The sequence below is a fragment of the Rattus norvegicus genome, chromosome 4, assembly GCF_036323735.1.
Source record: "Rattus norvegicus strain BN/NHsdMcwi chromosome 4, GRCr8, whole genome shotgun sequence".
Classification (NCBI taxonomy): domain Eukaryota; kingdom Metazoa; phylum Chordata; class Mammalia; order Rodentia; family Muridae; genus Rattus; species Rattus norvegicus.
The window spans coordinates 60,410,450-60,431,233 of NC_086022.1; the positions used below are offsets into that span (position 1 = coordinate 60,410,450).

At 39.1% G+C, this 20,784-nt stretch overlaps 1 protein-coding gene across 1 annotated transcript in view; it reads right to left on the minus strand.

Annotated features, from left to right (window-relative positions):
• The window catches only part of Copg2 (COPI coat complex subunit gamma 2), a 135,499-nt gene that overhangs the window by 76,995 nt on the left and 37,720 nt on the right, over positions 1-20,784 (minus strand). The window contains exons 6-9 of the mRNA NM_001106929.2: positions 7,553-7,628; positions 6,516-6,608; positions 4,985-5,071; positions 3,822-3,979 (exon numbers count right to left, since the gene is read on the minus strand). Of these exons, the coding sequence (NP_001100399.1) occupies positions 3,822-3,979; positions 4,985-5,071; positions 6,516-6,608; positions 7,553-7,628 (414 nt within the window). The remainder of the gene's footprint in view (positions 1-3,821; positions 3,980-4,984; positions 5,072-6,515; positions 6,609-7,552; positions 7,629-20,784) is intronic.

A 20,784-nucleotide genomic window follows, 5' to 3' on the forward strand; every position in this document is an offset into this window, starting at 1 on the left:
TACTTAAGTTAGCACCTCCTATCTATGCTTTGTACCCAGCTTTGATCTGTGGAGGAAGCAAATGACACAAATGGATAGAACTTTTCCATGATGTATTAGACCCTGCTTATGTTCTCCTTTAGACTGTCTTAGGTGCACATTTCTGGGGTCAGCTGACACTTGCTCAGATGACAAAGTACTTTGATGGTACTTTACTGATGCTATCTTTGTATTCCACTATTTGTTAGGGGATGGTGGTTCCGCATGTTGCCTTGTCTCGCCCACCCTCTGGAAAAGATTTTGTTTTATAGGCAAGATAATGCTAACCTCTGAGTGTTTTGTGGATTTGGAAAGCCAGTGGAGAGACAACCAGATACAACGGTACTTCTAACTACCTTACAACTGTAACCAGGGCTGGGTTAATTGAAAGGAAAGGAGCCAAAAGGCACCCTACATGAACAAAAAATGGATATTCCCCAAAGCTATAAGGTTACTGAATAAAAACCTCAGTGCCAAGGGTCAACTACCTCTTTGTAAATTGCTGGCCAGGGAGGCCCTTGAGGCCCCATAAACCATAAAGGCTATTGCTATTGCTGTGGATTGTATGCCAGAACTAGATAACACCCTGATGCTGAAGATACCACATGGACATGTTCTGACTGAAGTAACGGAAAAATTAAGCTGAGATGGAACTGGAAGCCCCCACCCTGATGACTGGCTCTCAGTGCCAGAAGAGGCTAGACACTCCTGCCTAGCTCAGACCCTAGGAGCTGCAATACAATATGCTAGGCAGGATGTACCTACTTGTACAATAGTGGCTTGGCTGTTGTGGGTTAGAACAACAGCCTTCCAAATAGATTCAAGGCCCACTCCAGAAGAGAGAATTCATATCTGATACTGTAAGCCTCCTCCTATGGCTGAGGAGGTACCAGTGAGGAAGCTAGTTGTATTGTTTTTCTAGATGGATATGATGTGCCCATCAAACTGCCTTCTAAATGTGTGTTTATGCCCACAGATCACTGCTGTTGTCAGCCTCAATTCATAACCACTGCTGAACCTTCTGAGAGCAAGTAACCATGGCACGGTGGCCTATTTCTCAGCCATAGTAAAACTATATACTCACCCTGTGACGGTTTGAAAAGGTGGCCCACACACACTCATGTGTTTGAATACTTGGCCCATAGTGGGTGGCACTACTGGGAAATGTGGTCTTGTTAGAGGAAGTGTGGGTTTTGAGGTCTCAGTTGTTCAAACTAGGCCTAGTGTCACTTTTACTTCTGCTGTCTGTGGATCAAGATGTAGAACTCTCAGCTACTTTTCCAGCACCATGTCTGTGTGCATGCCACCATGTTTCCTACTATGACAAAATTGGACTAAACCTCTGAGCTGTAAGCCAGTCCTAAATTAAATATTTTCCTTTATAAAAGTTGCTGTGGTCATGGCGTCTCTTCACAGTAGTAGAAACCCTAACTGAGACACCCTCTCCAAGGTTCAGAAATCACTGTGGAAGAGGGAATGGAAAGGAAGAGGTGGAATGTTGTACAACAATCTCCTCCAATATTGAAGCAATTTATCCTGCAGGGAAATAGCTTGAGCAGAAAGGTAAACAACTCAAAAGAGCTTTAGGAAGTCCCTGAAACTGACCAGGTTCTCAAGGACCTCTCCCTCCCAGATTAAGTAATGGGAACAGAGCTGCCAAGATTCAGACAATCTGAGCTATAGAGAAGACCCTCAGAGGATTCTGAGACCAACCAGCTGCCTGAGAGCAGCAGAAGCCAGCAGAGCTGTCTAGAAGAGGTTTAGACCAGAGTCACATGAAAAGGACACTCTCCAATCTGTTGAGCTGACTGCAGCCTGTGTAGCGTACTTTAGGTTTCCAGCTTTTGTGAGCTGTCACCCACACTGAGGTGGGCCTAAGAATGCAGCTTTGAGTCATTCCTTGTCCTGTAAGTAATCTCCCTGCTCATAGTCCTATAAAACTCATTTGTTCACCAACCGACCTGGGACTTTGGTGGTATGTGTACTTTGGTTTGCCATGAACTCCTTATCTGCGGGGAGTATATATGTGTATTGTGTCTCACCAAGGAAAGTTCTATCACACAACAGAAGGGTAATATGGTAAGAGTGGGCAGTACCTGTTTACCCTGACATATCTGTAGCCAGATGCTTGTAGTGTCAGATGTTTGAAGAATCACTGCCACATAAAACTATCAACTTGGTGTTTAGGTGGTTACAAAAGGTTTGTATGTAAAATTACTATTAATACTTTTGTTCTCTAGTAATTTCTCATTTTACTGTTGATGGATATGACTTAAATCATTACAATAATTCTGACAGATGAATTACTTCACAGTTAAGGAAACAAAGTTCAGAGATGTGTTAAAATCAAGATGTTTTGTTGTTTAACAAAAGCTATTTACCCCCAGGACAAAATTCTAGCCATGCATAACACATCTAAAAGCATAACCATTCTAGTTAAAAGAATGAGAAACCATCAGATTACTAGACCTGGTTTCAAAAGTTCTAAAAGCTGAAAAGTCAGACTCAACTATCAAAAAGCACTTCCATGAAAAAAATACAACTACCATAATTAGAAAAGGTATCCTATGGTGAAACTGTTGCTAAAGTCACTGTTAACCTACTCCAACATCAGTAAGTCTGTTTCTACTAATACTTTTTTCTTCATTAAAGTCATGTTCTTCTTGTCTCTGACTTTTTTGACTGTCTGCTTAAACACTTCTTATAAAAGTATAGTACAGACAAACAATACTTAAAACAAGAAAATAGCAAGTTCTTTCTGTTATGAGAAACCAGTAGCTAACCTAGTGTTCAGCTCTGTTTTAATTTTAAACAAATTCAGCATTCTGATATTCATAACTGAACTGAAGGACAGATTAATCTCCCTTTCTTGGTAGTATTTGGTACTCAACTAGTCTAGAGATCTTGGTGTTAACTCTTCAGTTTTCCAGATCCAATGAGAAATCTATTTTAAAATTAAACCACAACTGGCCAAGTAGTAGTGCATATCTGCAATCCCAGCACTTGGGAGGCTGAGGCAAGAAAGGCCAACCTGGAGAGATACTGTCTATAAATTAAAAAGGGAAAGCCATAAGCCATTTAGGGCGAGGACGCTTCTTATTTGCTCCAAGTTTATTATACCTTGAAAGATCCCTATCCTCTTCCTGCCTCCTTCTAGCCTCTAGGACTGCTAAGGTATTGCTGGGAAGTTCACCTATAACTCACACTTACACAGTGATCTTGGGCAAATTACTCTTATATTTTTGGTTGTGAGCCTAGCCTTTAACGGCTGAGCCATCTCTCCAGCCCTTGGGCAAATTACTCAATTTAGCATTTCAATATTTTCTCTTATACAAGATGATTTTTAATGTCCCTCCTGATTATCATATTCGATTATCTATATATAACTTAGGACCTACACATTTTACCTCTGGTATCAGTTCATAAATATATTATTAGTAATCACTCCATATATGAGCATATATAAAGGTAAAAAAAAATACTGTGTTACTTAGAATCCTCAATTTCTTTTTCTTTTTATTTGTTTGTTTGAGATAGGGTTTCTGCATAGCTCTGACTGTCCTGGAACTCATTCTATAGACCAGGTTAGCTTCAAACTCAAGAGATCCACCTGCCTCTGCCTCCCGAGTGCTGGGATTAAAGCAGGCACCACCATGCTCAGCTGTCAAGCCAATTTCTTTGTAATTTGGAAATTATTAAACTGATCTGTAAAGTCAGTGCTACCCTAAAATATTCATAAATAAAATAAATTCTAAGGAAATATTAACTTGTAAATAGCAACCAACTCAGTTTAGGATACTTACCCATCCTCGCTTTCTTTCAGTAAGCGACTAGCAATCCGAATCAGCATACAGTATGCAAACTGTGATTTGAGACCAGACTTGGTAAACTTATTTAGCATCTTGGAGACAGCAAGCCGATCATTCTTCCGGAGGTGATAGAGCACTCCCAATGCATGGTACTAAGAACAAGAAAGAGTGCAACATGAGCTTAGGGAGACAGCAAGACACCTACAGGCAAGACAACTGCATGGAACTAGACAAAAGATTGTTTTCAAAAAAGATATACAAGTAAAAAAGACAAAATACAGTATCTTTTTTTATATGAAACTAAACACCAGAATCACTAAGAAAAAAAGAGAGAGTGTGTAATGTACTCCAGAAGTTGTAAATTCAGAGCAGCCAGTAAGAAAGGAGTTGCATACAACCTAAAAGCAGATCTAGTGGGTTTAACAATGGCTCACACCCTCAGATCTAACTTCCACAGAGACGGGGTTTTCCTATGTTTCAAACTCATGGGCTCAGGTGATTCTCCCACCTCAGGCTCCTGAGTGCTGGGACTACAAGTACATTCCTACAAGTGTCGCCAGCTTAATAAAAGGAGAGGAGAGTACCATCACCATGACACTTGTATGATAGTACACTGGCAGACTTAGACCAATAGGTGTCTCAAGAGGAAGTGACTGTTTCACATTATTAAATATGCTAATGTAAGAAAATATAAACATTAATACTTTTTCAAAGACAGAGATTTCACATAAAACTACCAGTTAGACTTTTGATAATATTCCTTTAGATAATAGCTTAATAAATATCATAAGCTCTTTCTAAAAGATTTCAATATTTTTGTATAGCAAAAATGGCTGATGTTTTTACACTACTAACAAGGCATAAGAAACAGTTTCCTTTTACATAAATTATCTTTCAAATAAAAGGCCAAAATGCACTGTGAATCCCTCTGGAATAAGCATTTCTATCTACTACTGTAAAGGGAATTTTTCTTGAACATTCCTACTGGAGGTCACTTATCTTCTACCAAACAGAAAACCAATAGAAATAATAAAACTTTGTATGCTGCCTACTTGATAGTATATACTTATAAGTGGATTAATATGTTAAAAATTAGCCTTTACTGCTGGATAATCAATACTTTCTCCTGACACATAAAATTATATCAAAGACAGTACCTGCACCATGATATTGTCACTTGATGCAGCTTCTTGGGCTTCATTTATCCATCGTTTAACCACATCATAGCTTATCTTCATCATATGCTAAATTAAAATGGGAGAATATATAATGCATGATCACTAGACACTAGAAATGCAAGTTAAATTTCTTGCAAAAATTACTAAAGATATTTCCCAAACACAGAAAATACTGCTGCTTTTTAAGTCTACATTGTCTCTACTCTAAGGCAACTATAAACTGAAGTTTTCTTCTTTAACATCTCTTTGCAAAGTAATAGAAACCTACACATTCGTGAGCTGAAAGAGACAAGGAAAAGAAAGCCACGAAAGGGGAAGAAGAGAAGCATTAAATAAAATGGCTCTTAAGGAACGTTAACATTAGCTTGACTTCAGGAAATTCCCCTGAAGAAGAAACAGTACAACATGCTCCTTGATCTAAAACCTGTTCCATGACATTCTAGAATCAGGCAGTCTGCTCTAATGATTTGTATGGATGTGTGGGTAAGTATGTCTGTTCATGGAGGTGGGGGTGTGTGTAGAGGATAGGGGTCAAGCTTGTTTTTGAAGCACAATCTCTCACTGGGATCTGGGGCCTGACAATTGTCTAGGCTGACTGGCTGGTGAGCTACAGGAATCTGCCTGTCCCCACCTCCCCGGAGCTGGGATTACATGTCACCATACAAGTTTTTTTTATGTAGGTTCTGAGACTATGTCCTTATGTTTACTAGCAAGCGTTTCACTAACCAAGCAATCCCTAGTCCCTTATTAACTGACTTTAATCAAATGCAATGTGTTAAGATTTTTAAAGAATATATTTTTTGGGAGCAAGAGAGATGGTTCAGCAGTTAAGAGCACTGACTGCTCTTCCAGAGGTCCTGAGTTCAGTTCCCAGCAACCACATGGTGGCTCACAACCATCTGTAATGGGATTTGATGCCCTCTTCTGGTGTGCCTGAAGACAGCTACAGTGTACTCACAAACATAAAATAACTTAAAAAATAATACATTTTTGTTTTGATGAAAGGTGAAGGAAAAGCTATTACTGAAACAAAAGATCACTTCTTTTTCTTTCTTTTTTTTTTTCTTTTCTTTTTCTCAGAGCTGGGGACCAAACCCAGTGCCTTACCACTGAGCTAAATCCCCAACACTTCTTGAAATTCAGAGGTAATAAGGAAGACTTTAAAGGACACAGATGGATACTAGAAATGAAGGGAAGCTGAGAACAAGATGTTGGAGGTAAACATAAGAGCACAGAGGAGGAACTTAAAACTAGCCCCTGTTTCTCCACCGTCATTACTCCTATCCTTCTAAGTATCTTTAGTCCCCAAAGCTTCTAAACACCAACATTCAAGTTTTTACTGCCCATTATAACTGCTGAGTGTTTTCCCAAATAGAATACAGTTGGATAAAGTAACAGGATACACACGCATTTTTAACTGATTCTCTTGTAAGAGAACAACAGTAATAAGTTATTTTTAAACTAGACACTAGACCACACATAAGAAACAAAAAGCTGCCGGATCACTTACTAAGGAAGAGACCAGTGCTGAACTGGATACACTGGAAACTTTATCCACAATGGCCTGCTTCATGTATCTTTCAATAGCTTGCAACATTGTTCCCTAAAAGCATTAAAAAGAAAAGGTTGTTAGAAACCATTCATGTAAAGTTACTGCCCACAAAATAATGTACAAAACTGGCCATGTGTATGTTCTGCGTAAATATCCATTTTGTATGAAGATGATATATAGTAATCATATTCTAGAGAGCAGAATTCAAACAATCCAGTACAAGCTACACACAAACACACACATGAGTGCAAACAGAGAGTGTATGTGTCTCTCTGTGTGTGTTCAAAGCCAGCCTGAGCAAATAAAATAAAAATAAAGATAGAAAAGAAAAAGAAATTCCTATATGAGAGTGGATGCTCCTTTTCAAAGATGCTTAAACGATTCTATATGAGAAATACATGTTACACATCTTAAACAATCCTACACATCAAATATAATTTCTGATTATTTTGAGACATAGGAAATTAAATGTGTAGTATCCTACTATAGCAATTCCTCAGCATGGAATTGTCTGAAGTATTGTTCTTGTAAACTTTAACATGGAAAAAGCTTTTTGTCCTGGAAGGGTGGTGGCAGATAAAAATGTATAAACATACTAGGCCCAATATTCAGATTAAAAAGAATTTGCTAATTCTTATACTAAAAATTTAACACCCAAAAGAAAACCACAACAAAATAATAAGATAGCAAAAGTAAATTAAGCTGTTTATATTATTTCTTCTAGGATCTAGATTTATAAAATTTCCATTTTATAAATGGATCAAACTATAAAATGTAAGCCAGGTATGGTGATACATGCCTTTAATTCTAGCACTCAGGAGGCTAAGGCAAACAGATTGTGAATTCAAGACTGGTCTGAGCTAGATAGCAAGTTAAAGATTCTGTCTCAAAAAAAGTTATAAACCTTGAGAAGATTGGGACCCACAGAGATACACCTAAACATAAATCCACAGCTAGTGTTTCCTTAGCAACGTGCTGAAACAAAGGGAACTTACATCCGTGATTCTGCAGAGAGCCCTGATGGCTGGGCCTCGGTACACGTCTTCCTTTCCAGTCATGTCCTTGGTCAGACTTAAGAAAGACAAATAGTTAGCATGATTAATCAAAATGTTCTCTTCCCATTGTCCACTTCTAACCAATTTCCAATTGTCTTCAGAATGACCTTATGGGCACTACTAGTTCAAAACCTACTTGCAGTGAATTCTGTAAGTGTTAAGCCCTAATAATTAGAGTAAACATAACCAAGTTTTTTTGATTCATGGAAGGCACATTCCAATAGAGTAAAAAAGAAAAACTAAACCGCATAAACAAATGAAAATATACAGTCTTAAATACATTTAATAGATAATGGTGGTGGGGGTGGTGGGGGTGGGGGGGTGGTGGTGGTGGTGGTGGTGGTGGTGGTGGTGGTGGTGGTGGTGATGATGATGATGATGATGATGATGATGATGATGATGGCGGCAATGCTATAGAAAGCTCTACGCTGAAACGTTCCCAAGTTTTAAAAAGCTATCAGACTAGAAAAACTTTTTATATGACATTAACAAATAATAATCTCATTCACTCCCTCTTATCTCCCTTTCAGTCACAGGTTCTAAAACCGGCAAACATCAATGACCTCTTTCCGGCAGGCTTTAGAAATAGGCAGATGCATATGAACTGAGCTAGATGATTCCACATCATACTTTTAAAAGGTTAGGTAGCCTGTCATCCTCCCTTCTCATGTCCTCTGGGAATTTACACAACTTCCAAACTGGCGCTCACACTCCCTGCTTCTTCTCAGCTCTTCTCATTTAGTCTAAAATGGCTACAACTGGCTCATTCTGATAGAATGGCTAGAGCAAAGAGTATGAAAAACTGAGAGTTTACCTTTTTTTTAATTATAAAATTAATTAATTTAACAAAAACAGTTTCTAAATATTAGAAAGATGGTAAGTAATGTAATATTATCTCTCTTCACCTACAAAGCTTTCAATACCACTTAACGAGAGGTTTCTAGTAAGGAAGCTTTTCTGCAAGATTTATTAAAATGCTCAGTTCTGGATTTTGACCCTTCCTGCTTTATTTAATAATAAAACAAGAATCATTTTAGATCCTTTGTACTTTCTTTTCAAAACAATTTTCTATTTCTTCTTACCAAGTAACTGTATTAGTTAAAGCTCTAAAAGAATGGTAATACGTTGGGGATTTAGCTCAGTGGTAGAGCGCTTGCCTAGTAAGCGCAAGGCCCTGGGTTCGGTCCCCAGCTCCAAAAAAAAAAAAAAAGAAAGAAAAAAAAAGAAAAAGAATGGTAATACTAAGCATTTGATCCTGTTTAATGCTTTAGATTAACTGCAATGCTACCATTTACAGTATCAGGCTAGGACCTTGAACACACTGTACCACTGGGCTACATCCCTAGCCTTAAGTTTATGACATACCTTAATTGCTAAAGCATTCTTCACCTCTTTCTGTTTCTCAATGTTTTTTTTTAAGGCATGAATTTTGACAGGTACCTGCTTTTAAATATTAACCAAGACACTATATAGAGGGAATTCTGTGTTTTAAGGAACTGATAAGGAGTGACCTAAGTTCAAAGCCTGGGAACCATATAGTGGAAGGAGACAACTTCAGAAAGTTGTCCTCTGACCTCCCTAAGTGTGCTATCACATGAGTATGCCCATACACATAAATACATACATAAATATTTAAAAATTGTTATGAAACTTTATTGTGATAAATTTAATTTAAAAATTTAAGATGCTTCCTTTAGAAATATGAAATACTATTCTGTGGATATGAAATATTATAACTTATTATAATCTCATTGTATAGTCCAGGCTAGCTTTAAATTCACAATCTTTGTTTCTCAGCCTCTCAAATGCTGGGACTGGAAAAGTATACTATGTCTGTGGCTACAATATGGTTTTTATAAATGTTTTAAGTAAAAGTGGAGGTGGTAGCAAATGTCTTTAATCCTAGTATTTGGCAGATCTTGAGTTCAAGGCCAGCCTGATGTACAAAGTGAATTCCAGACCAGCCAACCAGGACTACACAGCGAGACCTTGTTTCATACAAACAAAGAAACACCCTTTTAAGTAGAATTGATTTCTACAGTTAGGGTCCATTTTATGTTTTCTGTCTCTTCTAGAGACAATTTTGTTAATTTATAGTCGTAGAAAGTCACTTTCTTATTTATTTATTTCTTATTCACTTTACATCCATTCATTAATCCCCTCCTAGTAACCCCCTACCACAATCCTCCCCCATTTCCCCTTCTCCTCTGAGCAGGTAGGGGCTCTCCTGAGTATCCTCCCACCCTGGCAGAACATCAGTTTCAAACATGTCCCATACTTACTTGCTTCAAGGTTTATAAAATATTTCCATAATTTTTTTTACTTCTTTAATATTTCTCATTATTTTTCTTTGTTCTAATGTTGTGCAGTATCTCTTTTTCTGAATTAAGCTTATTTTGGCCTTTAAAAAATAGCTCTTTGTCTTATGTTCAGCTTTCTGCATTACATTCTTATAGTTTCTGCTTTATCATTACTAATTTCTTTCTTCCGTTTATTTGCATTTTTCCCTAACTTTACAAGTAGAACACCTATTCATGTGGCTTCCTGATTTTTCTCACTAAAGTGGACACTACAGGTAGAGCAATGAATACTACCGCAACCAGAGCCCTCTCACTGCTGTCCACTTCTGACTAGAGAACTGACTCGAGGTTTCTAAACTACAGGCAGAGCACAGACAGAACTAGGCAGACCTGAAGGTATTAACAGGCGATGCCTAGGTACATAAGGTCTGGAGTCAAAAGCTGCTGCTGTGCCTGGTTCGGCTGCCACAGAGCATTGCATGGTTCACTGAGTGTACCCCACTACTCATTAGGCAACTGGAGCAGCACCTGCTTGCTGGAGAAGTTCTGGGGTGTGAATATTTTTCTGAGTGTCTTCTCTCTGATACTGTAATACATATGCTTAATTCTCTGGACTTTCAAGAACAACCACAAACTATGTCCTATTGTCAACTATAGAAAACCTTCAACTACTATGTGGCTTATTGGCTAATGATTATGAAATTTTTTGAACACAGCTTTAATTATTGACTTTTGTTTTATTTTCTAAACAAAACAAAATAAAACAAAACAGCCTGTTATACTGTAATAAGAAAATATAATTTCCCCTATATTTCAATTTTCTGAATTTAAATGTTCTCAGGGCCTAAATGCATGCAGAATATTTTAAAATAATTCCACAAACACATATAAAGGTTACTTTTCTATTATAAAGGTGTAATTTTTATAAATATTAATCATAATAAAACATACTATTGAATCATCTGCATATGTTTAAACCTTCTTTGTATAATGAGATTGATAATACTTGCTTCTCTTTGCATTTACTGTGTTTTGGGCTTCTGACTACCTATTAACCGATTAAATAATTCACTACCACTCTGTCCTCATTTTTCATGATCAAAAAGTACTTCTTTTGTCTCATTCAAAACATTTTTGCAGCTTGGATTACCCAAGATACAATGCACAGACCACATGAAGCTCAAGAAGAAAGACGACCAAAGTGCAGATGCTTCAGTCCTTCTTAGAAGGGGAAACAAAATATTCATAGCAGGAGATATAGAAAGTTTGGAGCAGAAACCGAAGGAAAGGCCATCCAGAGACTGCTGCACCTGGGCATCCAGTCCATAGACACACAGCCATCAAATCCAGACAATACTGTTGATGCCAAGAAGTGCATGCTGACAGGAGCCTGATATAGCTGTCTCCTGAGAGGCTCAGCCAGAGTGTGACAAACACTGAGAACAGGGTTCCCATGTAGTAGTTAGGGAAAGGATTGAAGGAGCTGAAGGGGTTTGCAACCCCACAGGAAGAACAATACCAACCAACCAGAGTTCCTAGGGACTAAACCACCATCCAAAGAGTACACATGGACAGACCCATGGTGCCAGCTGCATATGTAGCAGAGGATGGCCTTGTTGGGTACCAATGGGAGGAGAATCCCTTGGTCCTGCCAAGGCTGGATCCCCCAGTGTAGGGGAATGTCAGGGTGGGAAGGCGGGAAGGGATAGGTGGATGGGTGGGGGAACACCCTCATAGAAGAAAGGGGAGGGGGATAAGGGGTTTATGGATGGGAAACGGGAAAACATTTGAAATGTAAATAAAAAATATCCAATTTTTAAAAAAAGTATGGTTTTTATGATGATGATGATGATGATGGTGATAATACCTAAAACAAAATGATAACATGAAAAAAATCTTAGAATATTTAGTGTAATATGAAAAAAATCTTAGAGCATTTTAAAATTTAATTTAAAAAGCTGTTCTTAAGTAATTACATGGATATATTTGTTATATTTTTAGTTTTGACAGAAATGTAGAGATAAAAGCCTACTTCTACTATATTTGGTCAATAATCAACTTGCTTGTGGTTTAGTTCACAATGAAGCAGAAAACGGAAAATACTGATATTAAAAAAAAAGTGTTTTTGCACAGAAACCAGTTTCTTAGCATTAACAGCATGGCCTAAGCTTATTTTAGAGCTGGCTTCTGTGTTTTTCTGTACTCTTCTACAGTCAGATTTTACTTTGTGTTTTTCCTACATCACAATATCTAGCATAGTTTGTTGGGGTTTTATTTTTTGTCCATTACTTCTGCTGTTGGGGTGTTTGAGACAGGTTCTTCTATACAACCCAGGATGACCTTGAATCTGCAATCCTCTTGCCTACACCTCCTAAGTGTTAAGATTGGCAATATGTGCACAGCACCTGACTGTATGCTGTCTCTAATCTGTACCTCTTTTAAAAGACTACATTTAGAGATAACTGCATCAAATCGTTTTGTGCACCAATTTTATTTTGAATATTTTCTTTGTTCCTTACAAGCCAATACTCTCCAAAAGATTTTGTTGTGGTGATGGGAATGTTTTCTATCATTGACTATAGTAACTGTACGTTCTGCATAGCTACCAAGCACTTACAGTACAAGGGTGGGACTGAGTTCTAAGCTTTACCTCAGTTAATGTTACTATGACTTTAGTAGGCCTCTCTATAGCCACTTCCTACCTTACCAAATAGAGCTACAGTTACCAGGCTCTGCTAAGTATTATGCTTTCTGAAATGTGGAAGATTTCTATTTTAACTTTGGCTTTTAGGTGGTTGCCATATTATCTTAGATTAAAAAAATTAACCTATGAAACTTAAGAATATTAATGTGCATAAAATATCTCTTGTCTGCTTGCCAATCTCTCCTGAAATTTTTGTACCATATTGTGGTATTATCATGAAAAATATTTATAACTATATATAATATTTCTATTCAATTTCTAACAGTAACTCCTAGAATGGTTTACACTTACTTTTTTTTATTTTATTTTATTTTTTTTTATTATTAACTTGAGTATTTCTTATATACATTTCGAGTGTTATTCCCTTTCCCAGTTTCCGGGCAAATATCCCCCTCCCCCCTCCCCTTTCTTATCGGTGTTCCCCTCCCCACCCTCCCCCCATTGTCCCCCTCCCCCCAACAGTCTAGTTCACTGGGGGTTCAGTCTTAGCAGGACCCAGGGCTTCCCCTTCCACTGGTGCTCTTACTAGGATATTCATTGCTACCTATGAGGTCAGAGTCCAGGGTCAGTCCATGTATAGTCTTTAGGTAGTGGCTTAGTCCCTGGAAGCTCTGGTTGCTTGGCATTGTTGTACATATGGGGTCTCGAGCCCCTTCAAGCTCTTCCAGTTCTTTCTCTGATTCCTTCAACGGGGGTCCTATTCTCAGTTCAGTGGTTTGCTGCTGGTATTCGCCTCTGTATTTGCTGTATTCTGGCTGTGTCTCTCAGGAGCGATCTACATCCGGCTCCTGTCGGTCTGCACTTCTTTGCTTCATCCATCTTGTCTAATTGGATGGCTGTATATGCATGGGCCACATGTGGGGCAGGCTCTGAATGGGTGTTCCTTCAGTCTCTGTTTTAATCTTTGCCTCTCCCTTCCCTGCCAAGGGTATTCTTTTTCTTCATTTAAAGAAGGAGTGAAGCATTCACATTTTGATCATCTGTCTTGAGTTTCATTTCTTCTAGGCATTTAGGGTAATTCAAGCATTTGGGCTAATAGCCACTTATCAGTGAGTGCATACCATGTATGTCTTTCTGTGTTTGGGTTAGCTCACTCAGGATGATATTTTCCAGTTCCAGCCATTTGCCTACGAATTTCATAAAGTCGTTGTTTTTGATAGCTGAGTAATATTCCATTGTGTAGATGTACCACATTTTCTGTATCCATTCCTCTGTTGAAGGGCATCTGGGTTCTTTCCAGCTTCTGGTTATTATAAATAAGGCTGCAATGAACATAGTGGAGCACGTGTCTTTTTTATATGTTGGGGCATCTTTTGGGTATATGCCCAAGAGAGGTATAGCTGGATCCTCAGGCAGTTCAATGTCCAATTTTCTGAGGATCCTCCAGACTGATTTCCAGTATGGTTGTACCAGTTTGCAATCCCATCAACAATGGAGGAGTGTTCCTCTTTCTCCACATCCTCACCAGCATCTGTTGTCCCCTGAGTTTTTGATCTTAGCCATTCTCACTGGTGTGAGGTGAAATCTCAGGGTTGTTTTGATTTGCATTTCCCTTATGACTAAAGATGTTGAACATTTCTTTAGGTGTTTCTCAGCCATTCAGCATTCCACAGCTGTGAATTCTTTGTTTAGCTCTGAGCCCCATTTTTAAATAGGGTTATTTGTTTCCCTGTGGTCTAACTTCTTGAGTTCTTTGTATATTTTGGATATAAGGCCTCTATCTGTTGTAGGATTGGTAAAGATCTTTTCCCAATCTGTTGGTTGCCGTTTTGTCCTAACCACAGTGTCCTTTGCCTTACAGAAGCTTTGCAGTTTTATGAGATCCCATTTGTCAATTCTTGATCTTAGAGCGTAAGCCATTGGTGTTTTGTTCAGGAAATTTTTTCCAGTGCCCATGTGTTCCAGATGCTTCCCTAGTTTTTCTTCTATTAGTTTGAGTGTGTCTGCTTTGATGTGGAGGTCCTTGATCCACTTGGACTTAAGCTTTGTACAGGGTGATAAGCATGGATCGATCTGCATTCTTCTACATGTTGACCTCCAGTTGAACCAGCACCATTTGCTGAAAATGTTATCTTTTTTCCATTGGATGGTTTTGGCTCCTTTGTCAAAAATCAAGTGACCATAGGTGTGTGGGTTCATTTCTGGGTCTTCAATTCTATTCCATTGGTCTATCTGTCTGTCTCTGTACCAATACCATGCAGTTTTTATCACTATTGCTCTGTAATACTGCTTGAGTTCAGGGATAGTGATTCCCCCTGAAGTCCTTTCATTGTTGAGGATAGCTTTAGCTATCCTGGGTTTTTTGTTATTCCAGATGAATTTGCAAATTGTTCTGTCTAACTCTTTGAAGAATTGGATTGGTATTTTGATGGGGATTGCATTGAATCTGTAGATTGCTTTTGGTAAAATGGCCATTTTTACTATATTAATCCTGCCAATCCATGAGCATGGGAGATCTTTCCATCTTCTGAGGTCTTCTTCAATTTCCTTCTTCAGTGTCTTGAAGTTCTTATTGTACAGATCTTTTACTTGCTTTGTTAAAGTCACTCCGAGGTACTTTATATTATTTGGGTCTATTATGAAGGGTGTCGTTTCCCTAATTTCTTTCTCGGCTTGTTTCTCTTTTGTATAGAGGAAGGCAACTGATTTATTTGAGTTAATTTTATACCCAGCCACTTTGCTGAAGTTGTTTATCAGCTTTAGTAGTTCTCTGGTGGAACTTTTGGGATCACTTAAATATACTATCATATCATCTGCAAATAGTGATATTTTGACTTCTTCTTTTCCGATCTGTATCCCCTTGACATCCTTTTGTTGTCTGATTGCTCTGGCTAGAACTTCAAGAACTATATTGAATAAGTAGGGAGAGAGTGGGCAGCCTTGTCTAGTCCCTGATTTTAGTGGGATTGCTTCAAGTTTCTCTCCATTTAGTTTAATGTTAGCAACTGGTTTGCTGTATATGGCTTTTACCATGTTCAGGTATGGGTACACTTACTTTTATACTCAATGTTAACTGAGAACTCATTTTCTACAACATATTATAGAATTCACTCTTAACTTTAAGATTACTGTAATTTGAACTTTAATTGAAAGAAAAGCCATTAATGTTACATGATTCCTAAGATCTTTCTTTTTTTTTTTTTTTTTTTGGTTCTTTTTTTTCGGAGCTGGGGACCGAACCCAGGGCCTTGCGCTTCCTAGGTAAGCGCTCTACCACTGAGCTAAATCCCCAGCCCCAAGATCTTTCTTTTAAAAGGTCTTTTAAAGTCTGAGTATTGTTTCTGCATTTGAAAAACAACTTACTTAACAATTTGTAAGCTGCATTCTTTTTCTTATAGCTTTGCAGACATTGCCCCCATTCTTTTCTGACACTTCAAACTGTCATGAATGGCTAAAGCCAGACTTGATCAGGTGGTCAGTCTCTGGAGTCTAGCCCCAGCCCTGTCCCCCACATTTACTATGTAGTACAGACCTGGAACTTGCTATATTGCCCAAGCTAACTTGGAATTTATAGTCCTCCTCTTTTAGTTTACTAAGTGTTAGGGTTGTAGCCATGCACCATCACACCTACGTTTAAGAGACCAGCACTCTTTGTTTTTTCTCAACAATATAATCTATCCAAGATGCATTTTATCATTGGTCATTCATTCTGTTACAATTTTTGTTTGAATGAACTATGCTATTTTAAGTTGCAAATTTCTTTCTTCATAAACCAAGGAATTTTTCCTATATTTTATCACTGAATATTTTGTTTATCTATAAACTTGGGTTATGTGAGCCATATTAAAGGTTTGCCCCTTCACTTCTATTAAATTACTTTAATCTTTACATTACAATAAGTGTTTATTATATAGCAAGTACCATTCTAGAGACTTGGATATGTTAATGAGCAAGAGACAAAGACTCAAGCTATCAACCAGCATATATTCTAACAAGGACAATCTAAGAATTATTTTAGGCTTTGCTGGCTGTTAAGACCTCCTCATAGCTACTCAGTTCTACTACACTTTGGGATAAGAAGTGTTATCCCAAAGGGCTCCTGTGTTAAACAAAGACCTGGTGGCCAGCTAATGGGCTTTTGTGATCTCCTGATGGATTTATAACATGCTACCATCACAGAGAGATGGTGGAACCTTAGGAGGGAAAGCCTAGCTGGAAGAGGTAGTTCCCTGGGGGTATGAAGGGCATATTTTGTCCCAAACTTTTTGTTTCTCTGCTGCTTCTTGTTTCCTATTCCCTCAAATGGTCTACCTGCACGACTTGGCTCTCCTCTGCTTCACCAAGTATGAGACTAAAAGCAGGAGGGCCAAGCAACCATGGCCTGAAGCCTCTGAAACAGTGAACCAAATCTTCCTTCCATATCCCTTTTAATCAGGAACGGCAACACAGATGTTAAAAACTGACTAACAAAGCAATTTTCTAAGAAGCCTTTTAAAATACATCCCAGAACCTCTGGCTAAACAATTCTCCCACATTTCTGGAGCATACAGATAATGAGCTGTATGTAATTCCACTGGATGGAAAAATAATTCATAAGCCAGAAATAAGGCAATATAAATTAAGTACGCTGAATCCTGCATACAATTGCTCACTATACCACAGCTAAAGTCAAAGAAGCCTGAAAGTATGCCATGTGGCTCAGAAGAAGCATCTAATATAGGATGTATATACATCCTTCGATCTACCTATCTTCCTTAAGGCTAATCTATTATTGAAGCTTCAGGATGGGAACCACCTACTATTTCAACCAAAGCCTGAACACAGAAAAGTGTGCAAAACACAGTATGAAATCTGTATGTCTACAACTTATTCTAAGGCTGTAACTGATGCCCGCCATTTCTTTCCTATGCTATTTATTCTATCCCTCCACTGATCTTTAGTATATACTTCATCCAGTCTTGTTATCTCCTCTGATCCTGTTATCTCTCCAGGATGTGACTCAAACCTATATTCTATAGGATATGAGACCTTTGTTGGATACACCCTGGTTGGACTATTCCCAAATACCATTACCATAGGCATAAAAGCACCAAAATATACTCAAGTAAATAACACCAATCTGAAGTACAATGGTATTTGCTGCCACTACAGAGAATCAAGATCAGTCCGTTGACCTGTGTATGTGGACTAGCTTACATTACCTTCACTAATATGCTGACTTCAGCAGCCTAGCAGTTGTCACAACTCCTGATACACCATACACTTCCTGTCCCCGGCCTTCACAGATGTGGGAGCATGGGGTGCCCCTGGTGATCAACTTCTCATTCAGGGCTATTTAAAAGAGAAGTATGGGGGTATTTCTGTGCTGAGTACAGTCAACAGTCAACAGGCATCAAAAGTTAAATGTTTCTGCCTTTTTATCCCTCAACTAACAAGGATCTCTCACCTCTATCACAAATGGGAAGAAAGTACAGCCTCAGTCTGTTTCTGGAAATATGAAGAAATACTTTAGATTGAGTTAGTTTGTAATGAATAGAGACTCACTTGCTTACAGTTCCGGAGGACGGGAAGTCCAAGAGCAGACACTAATAGATTTACTGTGTGGTGAGAGCCTGGTCTTTAATGATGACACTGTCTAGGTGGTTTCAATGGCTAAAGGGCCTGAAGCACCAAGAAGCTTCCTTTAGAACAGCATTAGTCTCTTAGGTAAGCTAATTAAAATCTCCTACTACCGCACTGGAACTAAGACTGCACCATACACATGCCATCATATACTGCTTCTTAGAGCAGTGTTTCTCAACCTTCCTAATGCTGCGACCCTTTAAAATTGTTCTTCATGTTGTGGTGACCCAACAGAAACATTATTTCACTGCTACTTCATAACTGTAATTTTGCTATTATGAATCACAACATAAATATCTGAGACACAGAATATCTGATAGGTCACCCCTGAAGGAAGGGGTTATGACCCACAGATTGAGAAATGCTGTCCTAGAGGAACATTCCTTAACCTAACCGGGAACTGTCTCTGACTTAATACCGCTCAGTAGGATCCCACCACTCCATTGGGCTGCCTGCTCCTCAGCAAAATTAATTATGACAACCATTACATCTCATACTCATGTCTATTTTCACACTGCTTTGCCATAAAATAGGTGGCAATGTTATACAGCATACTGTGTTTCATCAAAGCAGACAAACCTATGTCAAGCCCTTGGCTGGTTTTATATTTCACAGTGTTTTTAGTTATTTCCAGTATCCTATTCCTTTATGTAGATCCACATTTTCATCACTTTATTCTGACTGAAAAAAACACTTTTGTATTTATATGTTAACATACTAGAAGCAATTTACCTCAGCTTCTGTGTATCTGAAACTGCCTTTATAGCACTTTAAAGAAGTGTATATTTGCATGTGTGTAGTGTGTGTGCATATTGGGGGAGTTTACATAAGTGAAGATTCATGTCTGTAACAGTGCATATGTGAAGATCAGAACAAGGTTAATGTGTTTTGGCAGTGCTCACTCATGTTGCATGATGTGACTTGACTGGAATCTTGGTTGTAAGCATAAAATACACGCCCTTGCACAACACAGATCATCAATGTCAACAAAGCTGCCTCAAACACACTGGCTCAGATTTGGGAGTATTGTGGATTATGAATTGCAGTGCTTTTCCTATAGAAATAAATTTTCTGCCTTTATAAAAGCATAATTTATGGAAAAGCTCAAATTTTGATATTTTCCTATTATAACTCTGTAATACCTTAGTATTAAATTACTGTATCTTTGAATTGTTTTAAATTAGAATGTTTGATTCTACTCTGATGTGTTGACTTGAATTTCACAAAAACTATTAACTGAATTTCAGATTGAAATTAGAATGTCGAGCAGACCGGATAAACAGTTCTCTGCACCCAAATCCCGTGGGAGGGAGAGCTAGACCTTCGGAGAGGCGGACAAGCCTGGGAGACCAAAGGAGACTGCTCTCTGCACACACATCTCGGACGCCAGAGGAGGGCACCCGAGGCCATCTGGAACCCTGGTGCACTGAGGCTCCCGGAAGGGGCAGCGCAGGTCTTCCTGGTTGCTGCCGCTGCAGAGAGCCCTTGGGCAGCACCCCGCGAGCAAACTTGAGCCTCGGGACCACAGGTAAGACCAGCTTTTCTGCTGCAAGAAAGCTGCCTGGTGAACTCAAGACACAGGCCCACAGGAACAGCTGAAGACCTGTACAGAGGAAAAACTACACGCACGAAAGCAGAACACTCTGTCCCCATAACTGGCTGAAAGAGAGGAAATCAGGTCTACAGCACTCCTGACACACAGGCTTATAGGACAGTCTAGCCACTGTCAGAAATAGCAGAACAAAGTAACTCTAGAGATAATCTGATGGCAAGAGGCAAGCGCAGGAACCCAAGCAACAGAAACCAAGACTACATGGCATCATCGGAGCCCAATTCTCCCACCAAAACAGACATGGAATATCCAAACACACAAGAAAAGCAAGATCTAGTTTCAAAATCATATTTGATCATGATGCTGGAAAACTTCAAGAAAGACGTGAAGAACTCCCTTAGGGAAACACAGGAAAACATTAATAAACAAGTAGAAGCCTACAGAGAGGAATCGCAAAAATCCCTGAAAGAATCGCAAAAATCCCTGAAAGAATTCCAGGAAAACACAATCAAACAGTTGAAGGAATTAAAAATGGAAATAGAATCAATCAAGAAAGAACACATGGGACGGATCCCGGCCCGCAGCAGCTCTCTGCTCCCAAACCCCGTGGGAGAGAGACCTCACCGCCTGGTCAGGTGGGCACTCCTGAGGCTGCAGAGCGGAAGAGACCACCAACACTGCCCACCCCTGCCCACATCCCTGGCCCAAGAGGCAACTGTATAAGGCCTCTGGGTTCCCGTAGGGGAGGGCCCAGGAGCGGCAGGACCCCTGCGCATGAGACACCGCCGGAACCTGAAGGAAACAGACCGGATAAACAGTTCTCTGCACCCAAATCCCGTGGGAGGGAGAGCTAACCCTTCAGAGAGGCAGACACGCCTGGGAAACCAGAAGAGACTGCACTCTGTGCACATCCAGACCCCAGAGGAAAACACCAAACGCCATCTGGAACCCTGGTGCACAGAGGCTCCCGGAAAGAGCGGCGCAGATCTTCCCGGTTGCTGCCACAGCGGAGAGGACTTAGGCAGTACCCCACGAGCAAACTTGAGCCTTGGAA